The sequence below is a fragment of the Dendropsophus ebraccatus genome, chromosome 12 (assembly GCF_027789765.1).
Source record: "Dendropsophus ebraccatus isolate aDenEbr1 chromosome 12, aDenEbr1.pat, whole genome shotgun sequence".
NCBI lineage: Eukaryota > Metazoa > Chordata > Amphibia > Anura > Hylidae > Dendropsophus > Dendropsophus ebraccatus.
The window spans coordinates 36191368-36218279 of NC_091465.1; the positions used below are offsets into that span (position 1 = coordinate 36191368).

Consider the following 26912-nt stretch of genomic DNA (forward strand, 5'->3'; position numbering starts at 1 on the left):
TTTCTTTGTGTATCTTTGTGTGTTAGAAACATAGAAGATTGTAAGCAGTTAAAGACCACCTGGTCCATCTAGTCTAGTTTTGAGTTATTCAGGACATGGTGGCTGGAGACTGGCTGCATCCACCACACACACACACACAGGAGAATCTGCTTTTTCTCTTTGCCTTATTCACTCAGAAGTCGCCCTGGGATCATGTAGGACATTGGGAAGAAGCTGCTGAGCCAGTGTGATAAATAACTCCCCTGGTGTCTGACTGGCCATTCATGAAGGAGCGGGAGTCAGTCACTGATAAAATTCAGGTTAGAGTTAGAGCTTATCGATTCCACAGCCCTGCAGACACCATTCAGTTTTAGGGGTCTATTTTTCCTATAGAATAGTGGGAAAGCATTGGGTAGATGGACCCAGTAACCCAAGTACAGTACATGGGTAAGGTTTGGTACAGTGAAAAGAGGCTTGCACTAGAGGCAAGCTACTTTTAGTTCCTGTGGACAACACCATGTGCCATTCTCGAACCAGTGAGTTGGCAGGTGCCCATAGGTCTGGTGCCCCATTTCAGGCTATAACATACTAAAGGATGCCAGGTGCAATGCATCCAGTGTCTCCATCCCAGTGTTCTGGATCTCCAGACATATGAAAACAATTTATAAAGGATGTGGTGATCATATGGAGTATATTCCACATCACTAGTGTTGAGTGGAGAGGCTGAACTGTTTGGGTCCAGCAAAAGTTCTCTGAACCAGAATGCTCGGCGATTGCAGCCGCAGGGAGTCAAAGATTGGATGCAGCCCTAGGGAGTCCTGGAAAACATGACTACAGTCATAGGATGGCTTGGGCGTTCAGGGTCAGAGCATTGACGAACCTGAACAGTTTAGTCTCTCCTCTCAACACTAACCACCACCAAAGGCCTGCTGGGGCATATGAAATAAGGTATATCATTATGGAGAGGTTTAGTTATACATGTTGTTTCACTGACTTAGTATTCACAGTTCAGTATACCGCAGAGCTTATATCACTTGGCATTTTGGCCATTCTAGGTCAGTATCTAACATGTAACTAGTGCAAGACTTTGGTGTCATCCAAAATGTTGCTGGTTTTGTATTTCATACCTGAATACATTGGAGTAGTGATATAATAAGCTGGGGTCCAATGATTTTCTCCTTCTGCTAGTTATTACTGCTCTTTATGTAACTTTTGTGCCCTTTCACCTCTATTCTTTTTGCTGTACATTTCAGGCCATGTCCCCGTAGAGCTCTGTATTATTATATTATTTATTTATTTTTTTTTTAGGTAGGACATAATGGACATGATTGTTCGAGGAAATGTATACTGAATCTTGAATAGAAACCCCCAATGTTTTATGTTGCCATTAATTCAAGAAGTAATTTTAGTTTTACAGAATACAAAAACACAAGCTGGAAAAAAATAAAAAATTACCGAAGTCTATCCATTAAAACAAAAACTACAAGCTCTGAAAACCACTCTTTTTGTACTTACATTATTCACTATCTGGAGAGCCGTAATTGTTCCCGTTATGCTAAATGTATAAATGTATACTATTATTTGATGCAATTAATTGCTGCTCACAAACGATTTAAGAGATAAAAATTGCATTATCACAAGGGGGTGTATGTTGACAATTAATGTTCGTCCTGAACTATTCATGTTGAAATTACCCAGAATTGCCGTTTTGTAGAATTAGCTATTCAGCGGGTGTTTTTTTTTTAAAATCTTCCCCCCACCCCTTAGGTCTTTTTAGGGAGAGCAGGGAAAAAAGCTACGAAAATTTGTATTCAATAAATTAAAATAAACACACACAGACACAAGGCTTATTCAGGGAACTGACGTCTTAATGGCTTTTTCTCTCTTTTAGAAGAAGATTACAAATTAAGCAGCTTTTAAAGACATTTTATACAGGATGCAGAGCGAGGCCTGGAATAGGCTCGCTATTCATTTCCACGGTAACCAAAAAAGTGTCTGTGTAAGAGGCCTATACTGTACAGGGAACAATAGGCCACACGGCCACAAGGACGGAATACCGAGGGGAGAGTAATGTATACTATTCATTTAGCAGGAAATTAAGTTTTTTCTTTTTTAATTAGAATCTAAAAAGCTCAGAACACAAAGTCAAGGAAGAATACGACAAAATGAAGACGTCTTGTTGTTAGGGGTTCCGCTGCAAATCTGCCAAAGTATACACATTTATCTCTGGTTAAAAAGAAATGGCAGCTGCTAAAAACAAAAAAAATGGCCGAAGGCCGTGCCTCGAAGATTTACAGTATGTGTGTCTATTACTTTGTTATGAGTCAAGATGTAGAATTTTGGGGCGGACGGTAGATATCTAGAAGATCGAGAGGTATATCTGGCTGCTGAGTTTTTAAAGGGTGATCACTAGATCTTAAAAGGGGTTATCCAGGATTAGGAAAAAAAACAAAAAAAAAACTACTATTTTCTTGCAAAAGCAGCACCACTCCTGTTCCCAGGTTGTGTGTGATATTACAATTTAGCTCAATTCACTTCAATGAGTTTGGACGTTTCATGCTGTTTCAGGAAGAAAAACAGCCATATTTTTCTAAGCCTGTTAAAGCCCTTTAAGGTCCCGATAAATGTTATATTTTCAATTACCATAACCCCCACTCACAGTGGTTTTGGAAGTTGTTATAAGGTGTATGGGGTTCTCCTGTCCAACCACTAACAGGTGATATCAGAGATAGGGTTCTTTAATTCTGGGAGAGATGAGCTATAGTCAGAGCTCTCTGGCTGCAGATTACCCCTCCCCTGCCCATAGAGAAAAAAAGAACACTCGGCCATGTCGAACATGATGGTCATAAGATCGTTCGGCCATAAGTTATTAAAGGTATATGGCCACATTCAGACCTCCTGGTACATACAGCTCAGGGGCAATTTAACAAAAATGATTAGAGGTAGCTTCCCATCACAATGGAAATGCCTTCTATACACCACTACCATACTTTGGACCCAAGTCCCTCTTTGTTCCTTACATGTATCTCTTTAAGACATAAGAAAGATGAGCATTAAAAAGCCTTATATATTGCCTTACAAAATATTATCATGGTTACTGTCTAAAGACCCTCAACTATTTAAAAAAAAAAACAAAAAAAACTATTTTTTTTAGGGCAATTGTCAACTTAAAAATGATTTCAGTTTATAGATAGGTCTACAAAAAAATAACTGTTTATAACAATGAACCTTATATTCTGGACCATCTAGGTTGGATGTCTTACCATGGATACAATCATAAGGTGGGTAAACTGATAGAGAGTTCCATTTACCTATCACCATTTGAGAAACTATGCATTACACCATGGCCACCAATGGGCTGTCTGACAGGTCCTTCAGAACGAAAAACTATAACCTCTCTCCACCGTGACAAAGATGAAGATCCCGAACAGAAGTTCGTTATTTGGGATTAGAAAACTATCGCTGCCTTCTTCCAGAAACACTAGCACTCTTCTTGTCAGTTTGTGTGTGATATTAAAGCTTAGTTCCATTGAAGTTAATGGAGGCAAGCTTTAATACCACTGAAGAATGGGTGTGGCTCCATTTTTGGAAGAAAGCAGCTATGATTTTCTACTTCCGGGTAACTCAGAATAGGGTATATAAAAACATAACTGGATAAACCCTTCAAAAAGGGGATTATTCAGGGAGCAGGAGAGGTATGACCCTTTACATCTTCCCTGGCAGCTCGCTTCCAGTTTTGTCTCGAGTTTTGGCTTGGCGAGTTGAACCAATGCCATCATGTGGCAGCCAGTATACAAACCAAGTTGAAACAATCTCCCCTTAAACTAATAAAAATGGCCAGGGTTTATAGAGTTGTCTTTTTCTGGAACAGTTCCCCTCTATGCAGTCTAAAAGGTCTGCCCTTTGTTCAAGAGAGGGCCATCACCTATCAACTTACGTGTACAGAGATTGCAGATTAACGTAAGTATACGGATTTCGGGGGGGGGGGGGGGGGGGTGACAATTACGAATCGGCAATGATGCGCCGTAATCCGATAACAATGTATGAGTTCATCTTTGCTATACGAGTCATAATAAAAACGCAAGGCTGATGAACGTATGAAGTCATACAGGAGAGATCTGAATATTTCATACTCTGGGATCCATACACTATACAATTTGCGGCATTATTCAGCTTCACTGGGCATCTCGAGGGTTATGAAGAAAAGTACTTCAGTTTATTCATGGCTACAATTTCTTTTGTCACACCAAAGCGATATAGTTGAGACGTTCTAGCCAGCTAGCAGTCTGTGGCGTGAAGTCGGAGTGGGTAATTAGTAAACATGGCGTTTCTCTGCTAGCTCATTGGCATGCGAGCCGGACGGAGGGAGCCTCGTTTAAAATGCAGCCTGACGGAGCTTTGCGGGCTGCAAACCATTTGTTAGCTCCTATTGAAGAGGCTTCGGGGCCAGTGGCAATTAAACTGGAATTAGTGTTTGGAATGAGATACAGCAGATTCATACCGAGGAAGGGAGAGGGGACGGGTGGAAGTGTTAAGGGGGGCAGCCTGACTTCTGCAGAGTACCTTTTCTTTTTTTTTTCTTCTTCTTCTTCTTCAAGCCTTTCACTCCATATCCTCCCTCCCTTTTCTGGCTGTGTTTACGGGGCAAGAAAAAATATATATGCAACTGATGTGCTAGAGATAGTGTAGCAATTTGTTGAAGAGCAATTATAGCAAAGCCCCTCCAGCGCAGTGTACACAGAGAACCTTAACTGTAGATCTTCCATAAAGAATGCGATTTCTCTCAGTAGCCGCCATCTAAATGAACTGCTAAATTTCATGGCCCCTCAGATTTTGGACGTGTTGTCAGGTTGTGACGTAAGGGATGAACAGTGAGGCGCTAAGGCCGTAAGATCCTGGACAGGACCAATTTAAATAGTGACAAGTAGGTTAGGGCTTCATGATCATGGAGGACAGGTGCACCGAATAGCATTAGAATTACATAATCCTCAGGTCCACACCATTCTATGGAGAAGAGGGCTCTAATCCATAGGCAATAGCCAGTTGTTTAATGTAAATGTGATTTGCACCAAGACCTCAGCTGTTGTGATTCATAAGGAAAAATATGGAGATCACAGATACCAGGTCTTGGAATATATCATGTTCTGCATCTGAAGCCAAAATACACATACTTCTACATCAAGAAGAGGAGGAGAGAAGTTGTTGTGTTGTCTGTGAATCCCTATAGTAAAAGTACAATACTCGGAATGAATAATGGACAAATAAAAACATTGTATCACATTTCATCCGAGATTTATATTCACGTCATGGGCTTTTATTAAAGTGATGGGAGGGCTCAGTGTAGTGGTGATTTACAGTTTGGTACATTCGATCCTGCTCTTTTTATAGGTACGCTCTTTGCGAACACTTCTACCACTAGGAGTATTCTCATCACGCAATTTTGGCAGCAGAAAAAAAAAATCAATAGTTCTTGCGGATGATTAGACATGTTAGTGATAACTATGATGATATATGCTTTAAAGGAGGATGAAGTGGACTTTGATGAATGCACAGGTGTATAGACAAAAACAGGAGGCTACAGGGCTGATATTGTATACTTCATAGCCTTAACAGCGTGAAAGTCTTATTGAAACTTACTTGATGACTTGTCCAGGACTGGAAAAGTTTGTCCCCCCCCCCCCCCCCCCAAAAAAAAAAAAAAAAAAAAAGAAGAAGGATAGCACCACACTCTTTGGAGTTTATCCTGAAAACTGTCTGACCATAGATTGGTTGTCTATCTTCTTTAGATTTGTTTAGCCAAAAATGAGCCTGACATGGTATCATGTTTTCTGGCATCAATAGCATTTACTATATATTCCATTGTGGTATCAAAAGGTGCATATACTGTACTTATGGGTACAAACACAATGGGCGTATCTGCAGCGGATTTCTCGTTGCAAATTCGCAGCAAAACCCGCTGCCGATCCCTGCCCTGTACAATCTATGGGCAAACAAATTCGCAGCGGAATGGACAGCCCGCCCCGTTAACTTTCCACCACCGGAGCGTATACATCACCTTCTCCACGCTCCGGCTTGCTTCGGAGGTCCCAGCACGTCCTGCTCGGCCAATCAGTGCGCTGCCCCGCCACAGCGCACTGATTGCTTGAGCGGGACGTGAAGGCGCCGAGAGCCCCGAAGCAAGCCAGAGTGGAGAGCAGGTGAAGTATACGTTCCGGCGGCGGGAAGTTAACAGGGCGGGCTGCTGACATACTCCCAGCAGGATGTCGATCCTGCTGCGAGTTTGTCTGCCCATAAAGTAAACAGGGCAGGGATCCGCAGCGGGTCTCGCAGCAAATTCTCAATGAGAAATCCACTGCGGATATGCCCAGTGTGTTTGTACCCTAAGGGTGCGTTCACACCTACAGGATCTGCAGCAGATTTGATGCTGTGTTCAGTTATTTAAATGAAATCTGCTGCAGAAAATCAGCTGCAGATCCTGTAGGTGTGAACGCACCATAAAGGGGTATTTCACAGCTTGGATGAAAAACTTTAGGCAGCTGTGATGCAGTTTCTCCTTATATGCCCCTCAGCACAGTAAAAACAAGCAAATAAGTAGCCCATGTGGATACAAGACTACAGTTCCCATCATGCATTGCTGACTTCTACTTCAAACCGTTCCTTTCCACCTGTATTTCTTCGACTGCCTCGGTGTGTCGACATTATTGGGCAGCTCACATTGGGTTCCCTTACTGCTGAGTCTCTCTCATTCATTCCTAATTCCTATCACCTTCTGTTTCATAGACAAACACCTCACCCTGAGCACGATCAGCCAAAAAAGGGAAAGCTCATCTACAGTTTGTGGCTGCGTTCACACTACGTATATTTCAGTCAGTAAATTTCAGTCAGTATTGCAACCAAAACCAGGAGTGGATTAAAAACACAGAAAGGATCTGTTCACACAATGTTGAAATTGAGTGGATGGCCGCCATTTAATGGCAAATATTTGCTGTTATTTTAGAACAACGGCTGTTATATTGAAATAATGGCTCTGGCCGCTTGCTTCACTGTGTGCTATGGGAAGCTCTGATGCGGGCGTGCGCTGATGCGCCCACATCAGAGCTCTGCGGCCAGAAAGATGATCCGGTCAGAGACTGGCCGTTCCGTGACCCGGCCGGGGTCACGGAGCGGCCGGTCTCTTACGTAGTGTGAACATAGCCTTAGGCTGGGTACACACACGGTATATTTCAGGCAGTATTTGGTCCTCATGTCAGGTCCTCATAGCAACCAAAACCAGGAGTTGATGGAAAACACAAAAAGGCTATGATCACATAATGTTGAAATTGAGTGGATGGCCGTCATTTTACTGCAAATATTTGCTGCTATCTTAAAACAACGGCTGTGGTATTGAAATAATGGCAGTTATTTACCGTTATATGGCGGCCATCCACTCAATTTCACCATTATGTGAACATAGCCTTTCTGTGTTTTTAATCCACACCTGGTTTTGGTTGCTATGAGGACCTGACATGAGGACCAAATACAGCCTGAAATATACTGTGTGTGAACCCAGCCTGTAACCGTCGGCCTACAAGATAACGAGCTATGAACATCATATTTTGGGCCAGCAAGGGATAAGCAATTATGTACTTGTATTTTTCACTTATATACTCCAAGGGAGTAGATAACCCCTATAAGACCAGTTCTGCCAACTAACTGAACACTTACAGGGGTACTGTAAAAATGTTTTCTAGTCAACTGGTGTCAGAAAGCTTTACAGATTTGTAAATTACTTCTATATAAGAATCTCAAGTCTTCCAGTACATATCAGCTGCTGTATGCCCTGCATGAAGTGGTGTATTCTTTTACGTCTGACACAGTGCTCTCTGCTGCCACCTCTGTCCATGTCAGGAACTGTCCAGAGCAGTAGCAAATCCCATAGAAAACCTCTCCTGCTCTGCACAGAGGTGGCAACAGGGAGCAGACTAGAAAGCATACACCCCTTCCTGCAGGGCATATAGCAGCTAATAAGTACTGGAAAACTTAAATATTCTTATAGGGAAGTAATTTACAAATATGTATAACGTTATAACACCAGTGGATTAAAATACTATTTTTTTTATTTGCCCCTTTAAAGAAGCAATGATTGTTTTTAGCTTATTTTAATTGCTTAAATCAAAACTCAATTTCTTGTTCCAATTATATGATGGGCGCAAATTCACACACATCAGCAAAATTCACAGAAAATAATTACTGATGTGTAATCAATATAAATTGTTGGCCATTCTGGGCTCAAAAGGTCACAATTTGCGGTAAGGAAAAAAAATGACTGATGTGCAATTACAAGACGCTTAACTTCCAGCCAAGTCTATGTTTTTACTTTCCTTTACTCCTGTTTCTCCCCCGCCCAGTCAGTGTTTCTTCCTCTCCAGACCATCTCTAAACTACTTATGTCCCATCCTCTTTTTTCTTCACAAAATGTTTCAAAAAGCAAATTTAGTTTTAAGAAAGTTGTACTGGGGCATGCAGCGGTGTATAAAATCCTATAATCATAACTAAGTCCTCCTCTTCCTTTATACAAGTCATGTGACCTCAATGTTCGAGATCAGTGGTATGGTCATGTGACCACCAATGATCACCAGAATTGGCCATATTATTCAGATGATTGCCATGGCCTGTCTGTGTAGGTAATGACATTAGGCCAGCACCTTCCAACCTCAAATGTTTAGGCCTGAGAAATGGCAGTTGTCCCCAAAATTTTGCTAAAGATTCACATGTCATTTGGCTATTTATTTTTGTCTCTATAAAGTTGCTTGTTTGTTCCAGAACTCACTTCCCATTGGGGCAGAATTTCTAATGTGTTCCCATCAGAAAATTGACAAGCTTTAGTCCACCTTCCCTGTCTGTTTTGGCGCTCCAACATGTTTAATAAAGGCATGCGACACAATTTTTCCAAAAAAAACCACCACAACTGACAGATTTATTATATTAACCCCCTCCCGCCGCTGGGCAGTAAATTAACGTCACTGCAGCCTATGCCTGAAGCTGCAGCTACGTTAATTCACGCCGCAGGATGACACAGGCGCAGGAGCTGTGCTTGTGTCATCCACGGTGGGTCCTGGTTATCAGTGATAGTCAGAGACCCGCCGCAACTCTCAGCAGCAGAGCCGCTCTCCGGTGCTGAGTCTCAACCCTATAAGTCAACGGTCAGCACGACTGCAGCATCTATAGGGCTTCTGACAGAGAATTCTCCCTCTACAGAGAGAGAATTCTCTGTTGGCTGTCCATCGTGGCTCTGCAAAGTGATCGCAGAGCCACGATGGTAGCCATGGAAACCTGAAGCCTGAGGCTTCCGGTTTCCTGGCTACGGAGGCCGTGGGGGGAGGGAGGGAAGGCTGGGTGCGTGGCCATGAGCTTTGCCCCCTTGCCTCTCTCCCCTGCATCTGTCACAAGATTGTAACAGCGGCAGAGGAGAGGGGGCAGACATAGGGACATCAGCTTATGGAATCATTATGATCCCATAAGCTAATGTCCTAAAACGACCTGGGCATTGATGCATCAATGACCCCAGGTCGTGAAAGGGTTAAGCAAACTGTAGGTTTTTTTGTTTAGTTTTTTTACACAAAACCCCAACAAAAATAGCATAACTGCTTGAAATTGATGCATTGTTAGTCAAGGAGGTCCATTATGTTTACAGGCCTATCCGGGGATGAAGAGATGAACTACAAGGCTTGTGCACCTATACCCACTTCTCTTGCCGCTTAAAGTGTGCTGCCATTCCACTGTAGGGGTATGTGCACACGACACAATTTGGGCGGAAAAGTAAAGTCTGCACAGTGGTCTCCGCTAGAAGTTCCGCCTATCCCACAGTCCCACAATGATATTCTTATGTCAATTCTTTGGGCAGACGGCGGATTAAGCTTTAGAATATTATTGAGTCTATGGGACAGGTGGAACTTTAAGCGAAGACCACCACATGGACTCCACTTGAAATTTCCACCCAAATTCTGTGGTGTGCACGCACTCTTAAAAGAGACCTCCTCAGATGTGGGGAACCACAATCAGAGGTGTTGCAGTTTCAGAGCACCATGACTGCCAAAAAGGTGTCTGGGCACTGCCCTGGCACCAAACCACCACTGCTTTATAGACCTTTTTTGGTCCTAACCAAGAATCCATCCTGAATACAGCCACGCATACTGTCCATAGCAAAACTGCTACTCATACGCAGCTTGTATCAGATGTGTATTAGTGTGTGATGTACCATGATCTGTATGATATTTAATATGTCTAATTCCCAAACAGACATGTCAGGCTGTAACTATTGATTCACATATTGATTTTGTCATCTTAATTCTATACATAAAAAAGAAAAACCCTGCATTATTACAAAATATCAATTGCTCACCAAGCTTCAGCTATAGAACCAGATACTAGACTGCGATGAGGAATACAATGATGATAATAACAAGATAGGATGGAAATGAGTAGTCTCTTCAGACCTTAAAATGAGGCAATAACACATATTCTGAGGCGGCATCCCTGTGCTAGACGGGATTTAATTTATTCCTGAGGCCATCTGGCCAGCGTGAGCACAAAGACCTGTCCCTTGTGAATGAGAGGCCATATTTGTCACACCCCCTTCACCCTGACCTCACTGTCCCTAGTCTTTTCAAACAGGGACAAGCCAAGGTTCATTCTTTTTCCTCTGTCCATTGTCTACATCCCCAATGGGTTCCAAAGAGAGGGGCCGCCACTAACAATCATGCTAGGGACGTCCCCACGGACGGCTGAATGCAGCCAGTGACAGAGAGACGTTAAAGCCTTTGACACCAGAGAGGCTGCCATCCTACTGTAACAAACATATTTAACCTTTGTGACTTCTGAAAGGTTAAGAGGGGCAAAGCTTACTATGGAGTCTACCTATTAGAGGGTATAGTGTATAGTCTCCAGTAATCCACCATGTTATCCATTGAAACATCTCCAAAGTCTACTTGTAAAAGACACTCGAAGCAAAAGACAGATGAGCTTGTGATATTTCTGTAGACCGTTGAACTACTTTGTTACGATATAGTATTAAATACATTTTAATCTATCCTTGACCCATACAAGGTATATTATGGGATCTTTTGCCTTCAAGGCTTGAATAGATACAGGGAAACAGCTGCCATGTACAGCGAGCTGAATAATACATGCCACCTGGACTCACACCCCTAATTGGCCCCGACTCCAGTTGTGCCAGTCTGTCCAATGAGAATGACGTCTCTCGTCAATCTCTGCAGGCCCGGAAATTGCCAATGGTTTTCTGATGAGACGCCAAATAAACAAGGAAACAATTGTTCCCCATCAGTGCATTAGCAGTGTTTCCTCTTTTTGTATACATCCATTACATGTTGGGATATTTATACCCGTGTATGTATGTAGGCATGCAAATAGCACAGAAAGTACTAAAAACAATTGCCAAATGCATTTCAGAGATATTTTGTCAAGGCGCAGAGTTCCTGGTAATGCACGGGATAGTAGAATAAGTAATAGTATCCTCAGACAGCATAAATATGTACATGGCTCTACACACAAGCAGTACATTTTGAGACCAGGGCATGTTTAAAAAGACCCCATTAAAGGGGTTATCCAGGGCTACAAAAACATGGCCACTTTTGCACCACTCTTGTCTCCATATCATGTGTTTTGCAATGAAGCTCCATTTACTTCAATGGATCTGACCTCTTAAAACCCCACCCAAACTGGAGACAAGATTGGTGCAAAAGTGGCCATGTTTTTGTCATGCAGGATAACCCCTTTAAAGGGTTTGACCACCATGCAGTGACGGCAGAATAAATGATTACTGGATTGTTCTTTGGCCCTTGTTTCATTCATTACTCTGTTGCACATTAGCTATTACATTGGAAGGTGTGCGGATGATGAACAATGATTTTAACAAATCAAAATTACACAATTATCCAATGAACGAGGCTATTGGCCATTCTGTTTGGTGTACTAGGACATGTTAAAAGGCACAATGCCGGCTGATCGTTGTCTTTCAACATGCTGAAATGACACAATCATGTCAGTGATAATCTGCTGCCCGTCACTCCATATAATAGGAGCGGCAGCAGCAGACTGTCACTTCAAATGGGCCACCCGGATGATCTAAGGATCGTCTGGGCAGCCCCTCCCTCAGCCACCCCTCCCTCCCCCCTTCCCAAGCGGGGAACAAGGAGGAAGAGAGTGCTGACCTGATCTGGTTGGTGCTTGCTTCCTCCTTACATTGGGCCGTGTAATACGGCTTTTGCGCTTCTCACCAATTATCTGCACAATTGTTACTAGCATTGAGCAGAGAGAACTGTACAGGTTTGACAATGTTCTTGGAACCCGAGTGATTGACTCTCCGCAGTCCAGAAGTTGGATGCCGCTCTACTGAGACCTGGAAAACATGGATGCAGCCTATGGCCGAACATTTAGGCCTCTCTACAGGTTCTACATACTATTGGTTATAACCATCAGATTTGTTTTGGTTTTATATGCCCATTGTCCATACAAATTATGTATAGCAACAGGGCCTCCTGTCTAAGGCAGAGTCCTTTGTCCTGTACAGTACACTCAGCAGTATAAAAGGAACTCGTACAACACTGCTGCTTATCTCTGACTTGTACAGGAGCAGGGACTCTTGCCTTTGATGGGGTCCTTACTCCCGTGTGAGTGAATTATTCAGAAACAAAAAGGTTGGATTCAAATCCAATTTTTATTTAATTTTTTCTTTAAATTTTGGGTATAATCCAACTCGTACCAAACCAGTTTACTCATCACTAGTTCTGACTCATGTAAATCTGTTTAATCAATTGCAACATTTACCGTTCATGCATCAGATACAAGTAAACCGCCAAGACCGTTGTTTATTAAGTATGTGTTTGTTCATGTAATACAAATGATTGTGGAAAAATGCATTTTGACCGTATGCCCTGGAGACTGCTCATCTTATTGTGGACAAATCTTTAAGATTAGAAAGTACCCCGACTTTGGGCACAGAAGCAAATTAGAGTTGTTATCTACTTAATGGACTTCATAAGGCAGATACAGTACGTGCTATTCAGATAAGAGCTCTGTCCCATCTGGTTGTACAATAAGAATTTTCGTAAGTTTGCTTTAATACAAGGACATGAGGAAGGATGGGGCTCTCCCCAATTCATACATCACATCCTATTAATTACTTTTTTTTTTTTTCACTTTTCTTGACTATTTTTTTTTTTTTTTAAACTTTTATTAGAGGCCATTATAAAACTATTCACTGGTCATAAATACATCCGCCATATCATGCGGTCATAATAACTAGCTAGCTGCTCCAGCCAAATACAGTTGTTGATGAGGAGTGTAAATAAGATTTCCCCCCAGAGCTTTAAAAAGGAGGGAAAAGGGAATATCCCCTTCTGTTCCCTCTCATTTCCCTTGTTTCCTGAAGAAAAATAAGTGTGGGATAAAGACAAGGGGGGGGGGGGGACTTTGTGTCTGCATACTGATCAGACCCTCTATATACAAAGAAGCAGGGCTTTAGGTCAAAGCACGAGATGACCCTGTGACTGGACAAAGCTTATAATCAATCCTAAAGCTTTAAAAAGAACTATTCTGGAACTCGGTGTGAAAAAGAGTGTTGCTATGGAAAGATCAATAGTTCTGTTATTTTATGTATCGCACTATTCTCCGACAAAAAAAACAAAAACAAAAAAACACACCATTCTGAATAAACGGGAACAGATTGAATGACATGTGATCGGACAAAAGGAGGGCAGCCCATAGGTAGTAAGACATTCACTACACAATAAATTACAGTCACCCAAGAATCCCTGAACAATTCCAGCCCTTCTTCAATGAGAAAAAGTTACCCGGAGTCAAAGACGTTGCAGGAATATGTAATAAATGATAAAAGTCAGGATGAGAAGGAGGACGACGTGTTGGTCAATGCCAGACTACAGAAGGGGTTAATCTAAAAGGAGCACAATGGCAAAGTACAGGGAAAACCTGTTCTCAGGCCATAATCATGTTGCTTTTGTGGACTTGAGGCGAAAGGTCAAATCTGCCAAACTGCTAATCCCCAACCAATGGCATTGTCATGGGAAAATATGTGGGGTTTGTGGTGGGGATTACAAATGGAGGAGGGGGCACTGTAAAAGCTAAAGACAAAATTACATAAAAGGAGTAGATCAATGATGAAAAGCCACTTCAGTCTCTGAGTGGCAATAAGTAGGGTGGACCTGGTATTATTCTCACTCGAGGTGGTCATTTTAAAAGGAATGAGATGTTAATGCAATGTATCTATTTAGCATATATGTGACAAGATGTATTGTGGTTGTATACAGCTGTTTTCTTCCCCAACAATAATGGGTTGTGTAGGGGGATATGTGGTATAATATGAATAAAATACCAGAAAAAAAAAAAAAAAGACCATTCTATCCGTTATATCCATAGAGATCAGTGATGCAGAAGGAGCAACATGTCTGAAGCTAGTCCTAACCAGATTAGGGCATTTAGGCTTAAGGGAACAGGGCATTACTTTCATGCTGCCTAAACCACAAGTTATCTTAAGTATCAGGAGAAATCTATCATTAAATATCTTTTTATACCATGTATACTTAAAAGCTAGGACATCTGCCATAGCTATACGGTGAGGGTATCTGTTTGGGTATAAAAATTAAAAACATTTCTTGAACATGCCCGTTCCTTCATCTCAGGTCAACAAAAATATTAACACACCCTCATTATTATGGCCTCCCATTTTAAGGCCCTATTTCACAAAGCGATCATGTGTATTTGGCCGATTATCGGCCATTACGGCTGATAATCGCTTTGTGTAATTAAAGGCTACCATTAGCCGACATGAACCATGTCGGCTGATTATGGTCTTTCAACATGTCGTAAGATGAACAACATGAAGAGCAACGATCTGCTGTCATTGCTCAGTGTATTAGGAGTGGTGGCAGCAGACTGAGGGTACTATTACATGGCCCGATGTGGGCCTGATAATAACTGTAAATGAGCGCCGATCTGCTAGATCAGCGCTTGTTTACTGGGCCTATTACACGGCCTGATAATCGTTTAACAAGAGCTGCATGGACATAGTTACCGATGTCCTTGCAGCCCTTGCTTAAACTGTATACATTACCTATCCATGCTGCAGGGCTCCTCTTGCACTCTGCTTCTCCCCGGGTCCCACGTGCTCCAGCTTCAGAGCGGCCTGTCTCAGCTAGCAGCCTGCTCAGCCAATCACTGGCCACGGCGGTCCCAGACAGTGATTGGCTGAGCGGCCTGTCAGCTCAGACAGGCCACTCTGAAGCTGGAGCACGCGGGACCCGGGGAGAAGCAGAGTGCAAGAGGAGCCCTGCAGCATGGATAGGTAATGTATGCACTTTGCATATCGTCAGCTGCGCACCGCTATTACACATAGCGATGCACGGTCGGCGCCTGACAATTATAGGTCCAAACCTAACGATGGGCTGATCATTGTGTTTATTACACAGAGCAATAATCAGCCGGATAGGGCTGATTTGGCAGATTATCGTTCCGTGTAATAGTACCCTGACACTCTCTCCTATGGGCTCCTCGGATGATCTAAAGATCGCCCTGGGAGCACCCCCTGTGGCTCCCCGTGCCCTCCTCCCCTTCCCGCACTTACCCGTTTGCTGTTGGCATGTGTAATAACGTCGGCAGCAAACAGGAAACGAGTAGCAAGCAAGTACTGACCCGACGCCACTTGCTCCCAGAGATCGCCTCGTGTAGCAGGGGCCTTACACTCTTGGGACTCTCCAATCCACTCTCAATAATAATAAACCAATCTGCCGATCACTTTACTGGCTATCTAGTACTCCGTTCAAAATACTACTGAAATTCAAGGTATCTACGACTTATCCACTCCAAATATCCCAATATATCCTTGTGTGTATTCTCTTCAGGTAACTTCCTTCTGTACTGCTGTAGGCATACCCCAACGCATCTGTAAAACTAACCTGAAAACCCTACAATAACCTTACATGAGCAGGACTGTAAGCCCTTGCAGTCAGTGCCCTCTATCCCTCCCGCTGCCCCAGTCTGTCTCATTCATGTTTATGGTATTTGTTTGCGTTATTTAGTTAAATTTAATAATAATAATAATAATAATAATAATATTATTATTATTATTATTATTATTATTATTATTCCTGTAACACCCTGGAATATTTCTTTCCTTAAAATAAATAGGAGAAATGCCTGTTGTTTTTTTTTTATGGATCCTTTGTGGACTTGTCTTTCTGACTAGTTCTCACCTATTTTGGGATGCTGATGTGATACTGTATAGAAACCACAAGCTGCTGCAGTCAGACGCTGCCACATCAAGGTCACGGGTAGGGAACAGCAGAGTTGAACACAGAATTCGGGAGGACTCTGTTTAACCCTTATAAGTAGGCAGACACTTTATACAGGGGACATGTATAGGGCACATTTGAACAGGTTGGGCCAAAAATACAGACAATATGGTTGTTGGTCAGAGATTTTCCCGCTTATAAGGAAATCAATGGAGCTATTATATTGGGCATTAATAAATTCTTAGTCTCTGAGCCTTTTACATGGACCTTTTAGTCAGACAATCTGCCAACAATTACAGTTTATGGAGTAAAAATAATCACCAGACGTTTACATTATTCCAGTGAAATCTATGCAAATTCTGCTGGTTTATAGGAGCCATATATCAGCCTAGATCAATATTCTCAAAGTCAGCCCAATGAAAGTAATGGCTGCTGGGAGTCTATTAGTTACGGGACATTGGGGCTTCTTTGGACCTTTACTATGAGCCTCAAAGTGATTTTTTTTCCCCCCAAATCCCTCCATTCATCCAGATTTTATACAATGGTCACGTGTCTAGGTTTTAAAGTCTTTGTTGTAATACGCAATGCCTATTAGCACAGAAATAAATCTAAATATATTTATCTAATATAAAACCTGTGGCCTTCCGGGTGATGCAAAACTACAACTCTCAGTATGTCCAGACAGCTGTTGGATGTTTGGGTATGCTGGGAGTTGTAGTTTTGCAGCTGGAAAGCAACAAGTTAGAGACCACTGCTGCTCACATTTTAGATGACAACTGGAGTGGCATTTAGTGAGGACTGTTCTCAATCTCTAGGGTTCCGTATAGACTATGTATAGACTACTACAGCAGAGGCGGTGGCATGTTACAGCCTAAAGCACTTGCATGGGAGTGGGGAAAGAAGATAGCTGTTAGTTCTCTGTGCTGGTGTCAGGATTTATTGAAAAGAAATTATTATATAAATAAAACTTAAATATACTGATAAACAGTATAAGTTGTATTGATTAAAAAAAAAAAAAAAAAAAAAAAAGAAGATCAAGCAGTGTAATACAATTCACATTCCTGCAATGTTGTAAAGAACATTTCCTATGAGTGTTTGTAAAGAACATCACTCCTCTTCCTCTTCTCACACATCCAGTGTTATGACTCTCTAATCCATATTACAACTTCTCATCTGGCACAGTGTTCTGCACATTTGAGGCTGTTAGCAATACTGCCACCTAGTGTCCTGCGTAGATGAATGCTGAGCGGTCAGCCAATTGCTATCATGTTATTTATGTAAGAACATGTGCCAGGCACGCTCTCTCTCAGGCGCATTACAGCTGGGATTTTTTTTTCCTGCTTTCACAGCAGAATTCAAATAATCTGAAGTACACAGCTTAAACTAGTACGTACCGAGACAGTCAGGAGCTAGATCACTGAAGAGTTAAGCAGGCTACAGGAGGAGAACTGGACTCAAACTACTGTGACTACAATCTGCTATACACTATGATTGATGTAATGCAGATCGCACATTAATAATACATTTTCGGTTGAGTAGCAATTTTGAAGGACACAAAACTCCTTATAAACTTTATCAGTCAGCGCTCTGGAGTCTATGGCTGGCACCACACCCTGACAATCAGATCCAGAGGGAAAATCTATACAGAGGGTTTGTATTCTAATCCTAGATGCTCCTGTACAGGAAAATGGATGGTGGGATGAAGTTTATTTCACTCTCAGGTTCTACTAAGCAGAAAGTCAAATTTTCTTACCATAAACTGCTTAAATGACATGATTTTACCTGATTCTATGTTACTGTGTAATTATATTTCCTCTTACCTATGCAGTGCCAATGCTGGTGTGCTTAAAAGGGTTATCCAGCGCTATAAAAACATGGCCACTTTCCCCCTACTGTTGTCTCCAGTTTGGGTGGGGTTTTGAAACTCAGTTCCATTGAAGTAAATGGAGAGCTTAATTGCAAACTTCACCTGAACTGGAGACAACAGTAGGGGGAAAAGTGGCCATGTTTTTGTAGAGCTGGATAACCCCTTTAAAGGGACTCTGTCAGTAAGTTTAGGATGCCCTATCTCAGGGTGGCATAAGCTAGTGACAGAGAAGCTGTACAGAATAATGTATCACTTACATTGTACTGTGCAGCTGATTCAGAGATATCTCCCTGAATAACATGGACAGTAAGTAGTCCACTCCATTATGTGCATGAGCCCAATAGTCCTGGATATTCATGAGAAGCAGAAAACTCTGCCCACCAGCTGCTGATTAGCAGTTATCTATCCATGCTGTGTATAGGCAGTCAACCTATTATCCTGCATATTAGGAGAACGGCTGAACAAAATAATGTACTGTAAGTAATACACTGATTTCTGTTTCTAGTTTATGCTGCCCTCATATTTAAGACGGACCTAGTGAAAGATTCTCTTTAAAGGTAACCTGCCATAACAGTCTCTATGAAAAACTGATAGGCTCCTTCATTACAAAGAACTACAGTAGGTTTTATTACCCGACCTGGCTCAGGTGAACAATAGGATTATCCTTGAATAGAAAGGGTCCCCACTTAGAATCAAGGTAAACCAGATGGCAGAATCTGGATGAAAGCTCCTCTTAACATGGTGATACAGACTACGTTATTTTAAGTTGCAGAATAAAATGTAGCCGTAGTAATATGGGAGCCTGTCAGTATTTCATGCTACCTGCAGTTATGTCAGCACAAGTCTGCTAACAGGTACCGTTTAACTTTGCTAAACCTTTACAAAATGTGCTTTGGGAGGATTCACTTTGTACAGGAGCAGAGACGTCTGGTAAAAGATAGGAGTCCCTGCCCCTGTACACTGAGTGGTGCGGCATACACTCACCTGGCACAGTGAATGTGAGCAGAGTGGCTAGGTATGCATACAGCATTGCTGCTCACCTCCCCTGAGGCTTCACACACAGTGTAGACCTCACCACTGTAAGGCTATATTCACATCTCGTTTTTGGCCCACGCTTTTGAGTCCTGTACAAAAGCAGTGTACGTCCGGCAAATTAGCAAAACATCATCACATAATGACTCCGTCCTGCTCATTCAAGTGGCCATCGGCCGCATGCCAGGCTGCACGTCAGCATCCTTTTTTCACGGATTCCTGACGTGTAGCCCAACGTGTGGTCAAAAATGAGATGTGAACATACCCTAACAGTTTTGTGGCAGCTTACATCGGGATTGTTCGGTGTCTAGGAAACTACATATGGACTGGGTACGGTGGATATAGCAGAGTGTAAGCAGTGATGCTTTCTGGACAAGAACAGGGACTAAGTCAGTCCCCTTGCATTTGTTATTTCCTAGGCAATCAACACTCCCAATGTAGGGGCCACAGAAACTACATACAGAAGCAGACTCTTGTGAGGCCTGAACTGTATCCCCAAAATTTGCTGGGCCAAGTCCATCACTGCTTACTTCTGAGTGGCGCATATTCAAGGAGGTCAGGCACTCTATGTAACCAAGCTGTGTATACACTATGGGGGACATTTATCAAACTGGTGTAAAGTAGAATTGTCTTAGTTGCCCCTAGCAACCAATCAGATTCCACCTTTCATTCCTCACAAATTCTATGAAAAATGAAAGATGGAATCTGATTGCTTGCTAGGGGCAACTAAGACAATTCTGCTTCACACCAGTTTGATAAATCTCCCCCCATATGCTCAGTGTATAGGGGCAGGGAGTCCTGTCTTTGACAAGAGTCCCCGCGCCTGTAAATTGCGATTTTCCTAAAACAAATCTAAAACAATCTGGATTTGGAGGAGTCTGAATCTAGAGCAAAACAGGTTCGTAACAAACTGATTTACTTATTTTTAAAAACTTAAAAACTTAATTTGCACAATGTACTGTAACTAGACTAAAAGGGTCAATTGTGTGTCTAATACTAACCATTGTGCGTCCTCCGGTGAGCTTCATATGCATCTTCTTTAGAGAATTGTGCTCCACACTGCTCACATACAAAGGCTTTGGCTCCAGCTGTTGAGAGGAAAAAAAATACATATTAAAAATGCTCTTCCGGTTGATATTTCATCAAATTACCTTAAATTTTACTTTATTTCAATCCAGTCTATGCTGTTTACTGAACGGTAACAAACCAAAAAACATATGGGTAACATCAATAACCAGGGTGAGAATCGTCAGTGCTCTAACCTCACATAACGCAATGGAAATAAATGCATATTTATTAACACATCAAGCTTTCTATCTGTATTCCTAGGATACTGCTGTGTGTATCACCATGAATCCTCATCACTCACCGGCATCTGTCATTTATAAATCATTGTCTACTCCTTACCTCTAAAGGGCACGGCTGTCAATTGTCTTAAGCATGACAGTCTGATCCAAAGACATAGGGGTTTACAGATAAAACACACAGATTATGTATGGGTGCACCTACTGTAAATACGCTCGCTTTTTTTTACCAAGGCTGAGAGCTACAACCATTCACCTAGTTAAGGGAGCGCTCTGTGACTTCTCATTAGTAAAATGGTGTAAAATTAAAAAAAAAAAAAAAAGAAGTTTATGAGAACCTGTCCATAGGAGTAGCCATCAATAGGTGGGAGTCCAACACACAAGGAATGAAGCCAGAAGCAGGCAGCTCCATAGAATAATAATTCCCTAATTTGTATAGTGCAAACTGATTCTGCAGAACTTCACATAGATTTGTCAATTTTGCTATATTGTCAATATTGCTACATGGTTAAATATAGATAACTAGGAATGGCTCCCATTTCTGCCCTGTCCTGTCCAGGAACAGACTGACTTAGCTCAGTGGACCTAAACATTGGCCCAACACGAAAACATAGGACTACCCCATTTGGAGCAGGTCACTATCCACTACAGTTTAATTCTTAAAAGAGGTTATATAGGGAACAGCCCACTTCCAGTTTTGTATCGTGTCATCCGAATACCTTCATACCCAACTTCAAGGGAGCAGGTTTTGATTGTGGGGCGGTATTATATAACACTATATTGCTCCATGCTGGCAAAGCAACATCTATATGCAGGGGCGATATACTATGTTGCTGAAGCATCATTCATACAGGATACTGGCTGCTGCATGTGGCTTAATCTCCATGCAGCATTAGGGGCACTATAGTACCACCACCACATCCCTTTCAAGCCAGGTTCGATGTGTGTGTGTGTGTGTGTGTGTGTGTGTGTGTGTATACAGTGTCGGACTGGCCCACCGGAGGATCCTCCGGTGGGCCCCCAGCTTTAGAACCTGCACAAACACCGACTGTCATGTTGTTTCTCACTGGTTCTTCCATTGGTGGGCCCCCAGGATCATTTCATTCCGACACGGTGTGTAGATTAGATAGGACCATGCAGAACCCCTTAAATGGATGATTCAGTGTGTGTGTATATATGGATAGAATAATGTATGCATGATTTTGTTTAAATTAAACCAATAGCAGTTCTCAGTTTTATCCACCCCTCCCACAGTCAAAAGATATAAAAAATACTGTCAATAATCCTAATAATAGTTTGCATATTTGTGTCATAAAAATTCCAGAGGATTTCAGAAATAAACACGCTGGCAATTTGCTAACAAGATGTGCATGTTCGGTCTGACTAGGAAGAACATTGTGTTCCAAAACAGTCTTCCGAAAAAAGAAAAAAAATACATACACACCAGCCAGTGAAGAGAGAACAATGAGTACAGACAGAGCTTGCTTTATGGCAGGCTCTTTGTACAGTCTTATTTACAGTACTCCTTATCAGTACAGGAACAGCCCCTGCCTGCCAAATTCAAATAGCTAGGACGGCGTGTTCCCTCAGCCCTTTTTTTTTTTTTTTTTTTATTTATTTTTTTTTTTTTTTTTTATATCATTGTCAACAAAACAAGGAGGAGGGAGGGGGGAAGCTACTAGAGCAGAGAATGAGTGAATGCAAGAATAGTTTCAAGGTTATTATTATATTTCGCAATTAAAAGTGGCACAGGCCAGAACCACATGTTCCCGTACTTAACTGGGTCATAGGTTATATTTACGCCAGCTTTGTAAATTTTATTTTGCTAGCTGCAAGAAAAATAATAATAATAATAATAATAATAATAATAATAATAATAATAATAATAATATATACACACACACACACACACACACACAATTCGGCACATGCATATTTCAGTCACAAATAAAGTTGAAAAGTATTCTGGCATGGCTCCAAAAAAAACAAAACAAAAAAACCCTAAAATTAGATTTTCTGGAAAGATGCCTTATGTAGAACAGGGGTGCATAACCATAACCATATAGTCCTATGTAGAGATCAACTGAAAGGCCGATCTCAGGTGGGCCCAGTTGGATGCAGCCCGAGGAAGTCCTAGAAAACATGGATACAGTCACTGCTATTCAAGTGCCAAATGATTGGATTTGAGCATGCTAGGGCTGAGCTCATCTCTGCTCCTGACCATAAGGACGGACACTTGCTCTTTCATGTCCCAATAATTCAGAAAGACAGGGAAGTTAAAAGTTTTAGGTAAATAGTGTTTAGAGATGAGCGAACCGGGTTCGAGTCCATCCGAACCCGATCGTTCGGTATTTGATTAGCGGTGGCTGCTGAACTTGGATAAAGCTCTAAGGTTGTCTGGAAAACATGGATACAGCCAATGACTATATCCATGTTTTCCACATAGCCTTAGAGCTTTATCCAACTTCAGCAGCCACCGCTAATCAAATGCCGAACGTTCGGGTTCGGATGGACTCGAACCCGATTCGCTCATCTCTAATTGTGTTATACCTGGCACAGCATCAAAATGGTAACTTACAACAATGTATTACAGTTCTTATTTAAAGGGGAACTCCCATCTTAAACATCCATATCCTGTGTCCAACAGGTGAAGTTTTCACATCAGAGATTCTCATTGGAGTGGTGAAATGCTCCACAAAGGAAAAAGTGCAAAACCCAAACCCAAGATCTGAAGTGCAAACCTACATTCTCCCAATAGGCAAGAGGCCTAGCAGTGGAACTGACCCCTATCAGGCATTAATGGAGTACACTTTCCATATGCCGTATAAGCCTTTGGCCCCTGGGGTTTGTAAAAATGACAAACTGGGGCTCTAACTGAAATGGGATGTGCACCCTAAAGTGCACCCTAAAGTCTTCACACTTCTTTAAGGTCTTATGGTCATTTAACTATGTAACAATACTTTTCATATGTCACAGAGAAATCTCGTTTTGACTGATTGCTTGGTGCAAAGACCGACAGCAATGACTAGAATGGTCCAGGTACTCTGCTTGCTGCTCTCCCCATCTTAAAGGGGTTGTTCACAAAAAAAAAAAAAATTATATATATATATATATATATATATATATATATATATATATATATATATATCTTTCAAATAAACTTGTGCCAGAGATTTGTAATTTACTTCTATTTAAAAAAAAAAAAAAACTCTTGAGTCTTCTAGTACTTATGAGCTGCTGTATGTCCTGCGAAGTGATGCATGCTTTCCAGTCTGACACAGTGCTCTCTGCTGCCACCTCTGTCCATGTCAGGAACTGTCCAGAGCAGTAGCAAATCCACATAGAAAACCTCTCATGCTCTCTAGACTGTAAAGAATACATCACTTCCCGCAGGACATACAGCAGCTGATAAGTACTGGAAGACTTTTTTTTTTTAAGTTGTAAATAACAAGTATCTGGCACCAGTTGATTTGAAAAAGAAAAAAAAAAATGTGAACTACTCCTTTAATGCAGGTCACATAAAGGGCCCTAACAGTGTAAATAAGGGCCAATCTCCTAGATCCTTTTTACATGGCTCGGTGGTGGTGGTGGTGGGGATTCTGAGGGAGATGATCACTGGATGATTCTTGCTACCCTTTCGGGTTAAATATCCCCTATTGCACAGAGAGATGTAACACCAACAACTTTCAAGCAGATCTAAACCATCAGCCAACAAATTCGGTTTTGTTAAGGCACAAAAATGCTTAAAGGCAAAATAAATGTTTTCAGTTGCAATAAGTATCGTGAAACCTTTCATGAATAGGTCACAGGTCATTGACAACCCTCAGTATCTGTGCCGCACAATCAATACTGTTGATCCAGAAGTGACATCTTCAGTTCTAGCAGGTATTGTTATGTTTTTACAATAAATGGACTAATTTCAACTTTTTGGAAGCCGGTCAGCTTTCACGCAGGCAGACCACCGAATCCAGTCTCGACTCGCTTTCAACAAACATTAGAAATAGAAAGGAAACTTCTGTCATCACTGACGGATTAACACAGTAAACCTGCAAGCATTTAGGGCCATGTTTACATAAAATGCGCTACTCAGCTTTTCACAGTTTAGGATGTCATTTTATGGACAAAGCTTCTTAAAAATTGACCGATGCGCAGCTAAAAACTGGTGTCACCAGAAATCCAGACAATGGAAGAAGAATTCCAGATATGTGGCCGTCTTCTAAAAGTAGTTTTATATGCAAAGTCACTTAGTTGCTTCTATGCAAAGTTGCTCTCTGGTGCCACCTATTGGAAGTGAAATCTCTATGCGAGACAATGGTTCACTCTATTGAAAGCCTTAAAACATGCTTGGGGATTTAATAGCCTAAGGCTTATGAAGGAGCCAAATAGGCAATGACTTAGAGGGATGCTCCCTCTAATAGGTGGCCCTTTTTCTTCCTATTTCCCAGTATGAACGGCCTGCGAGTCCCCACTCACCTTTTGGTGCTCTCATCAAGCAGAAACCAAACTCCCTCAGTCCCACAAAAAAGGCAATCTTGTAACTTATGCAATGTTAAAGGGGATGTCCACTTAAAGGGGTTGTAAATACTTAGAAAAACATTGCTGCTTTCTTCCAGAAACAGCACCTGTCTGTCCTTAGTTTGGGTGTGGCTTTGCAGCTCAGTTCCATTCAAGTGAATAGAGCTGAATTGTAATACCACACACAACCTGAGGACAGGGGTGGTGCTGATTTTGCAAGAAAGTAGCTTTTACTAATCCTGGATAACCCCCTGTAGTGGGTACTCTGGAGAAAATCTTTTTCTTACAAATGAACTAGTTTCAGAAAGTTATATCGATTTGTAATTTACTTATCAGCTGCTGTATGTCCTGCAGGAAGTGGTGTTTTTTTCCTAGTCCGACACAGTGCTCTCTGCTGCCACGTCTGTCCATGAAAGGAACTGTAGAGAGCAGGAGAGGTTTTCTGAGGGGATTTGTTACTGCTCTCTACAGTTCCTGTCATGGACACAGGTGGCAGCAGAGAGCACTGTGTCAGACTGAAAAAAATACACCACTTCCTACAAGACATACAGCAGATGATTAGAGGAAGACTAGAGACTGTTACATAGAAGTAAATTACAAATCTGTATAACTTTTTGATACCAGTTATTTTAAAAGAAAAAGATTTTCGCCGGAGTATCCCTTTAAGTAAAATTTAATCTGATTGGTTGCTAGGGGCAACTGAGCCAGTTTCACTTTACACCACGTTTGATAAATCTCCCCCATTGTTCTGCATAAGAGCTGCATACACAAGACTATATGTTGTCAAGAACTAAAGCTTTTACCCCCTCCTATATATAATATTTCACATTTAGATTATATATCGGCATATCTAACAGTGAAGTAGTTGGGAATTCTGGCTGCGCTTCACACATTGCAGGGTGAACTGTCGAGTCCTGCCAAGTATTGGCTATTTCAGAGGGAGCCTTACGATGCACTGTGTCACTTGAAATTCTAAATATATTAACAGGTAGATTTATTACATGGAAAGGAGCCAGTGACCTGGTACAAACTGTCCCCAACAGTCACGTTATGCTCACACCGAGGAGGTCACAGAGGATACACTGGGGCAGATGACTGAGGTTTTTTTTTAACCCCTTAAGAACCAGCACCATAACAGTACAATGTTAGTCATCTTTGGACTCTAGTTTACTATTATAGCCCCATTGATCATGGTGGGACTGCCACTGTGCCCATGCCATCAGTAATACACAGCCAAACCTCCAGTAACTGGCTGACTTTGTTGGAGTCATTTAAAAGGGGTATTTGCATCTCAGCTAACATAGTTAGTTATTCTTGTAGGACTTGGCAAGTTAAATATATTTGTAAATACGGTCATTTAGGAAACTTGCCTCCTTCTCCTGATATTCTCATTCTTTCCCTCCCATTGATGACAGCTGGTTACCAAGGTTACCGACCACTATTCTGCTTTAAAAGTAAAAACTTCTTTTTCTTGCATTTATTGCAAAGTATAAACTCATAAATTCCCTGTGTGTGTACAAAAAAAAAATTAAAGTACAACTACTTCTGCAAAAAAAAAAAAGAAAATACCTGACATCCATTTTAAAGCCATTCTTTAGGCCCTTGTTGACAGGGAGTTGGAACATGGTATCAGGTAGAAAGACATCAGTCATTGGCAAACCTATTGTTGGGTGACATCCACAAACATCCTGAAATCCATCGCCCTCTATCCCATTAAAGTGTGCAAATAGACAGATATAGATAGACAGCGACCTGTCATTAACTATTCTTTGGCTGTTTTTATTATGTAAAAACTAAACATAAGCCTAAAAGCAAAGCAAAAAAAGGCCTCCATATGGTAAAACAAGAGAACCTGCCAATTCTGGCAGACTGGCTAACCCTCTAATGTGTATAGGAGGGCCTCCCCACCCT

At 41.7% G+C, this 26912-nt stretch overlaps 1 protein-coding gene across 4 annotated transcripts in view; it reads right to left on the reverse strand.

Annotated features, from left to right (window-relative positions):
* The window catches only part of ZBTB16 (zinc finger and BTB domain containing 16), a 105192-nt gene that overhangs the window by 12285 nt on the left and 65995 nt on the right, over positions 1–26912 (reverse strand). For all 4 annotated transcript variants that reach the window (XM_069948745.1, XM_069948747.1, XM_069948748.1 and 1 more), the window contains exon 4: positions 20184–20270. In XM_069948745.1, the coding sequence (XP_069804846.1) occupies positions 20184–20270 (87 nt within the window). The remainder of the gene's footprint in view (positions 1–20183; positions 20271–26912) is intronic.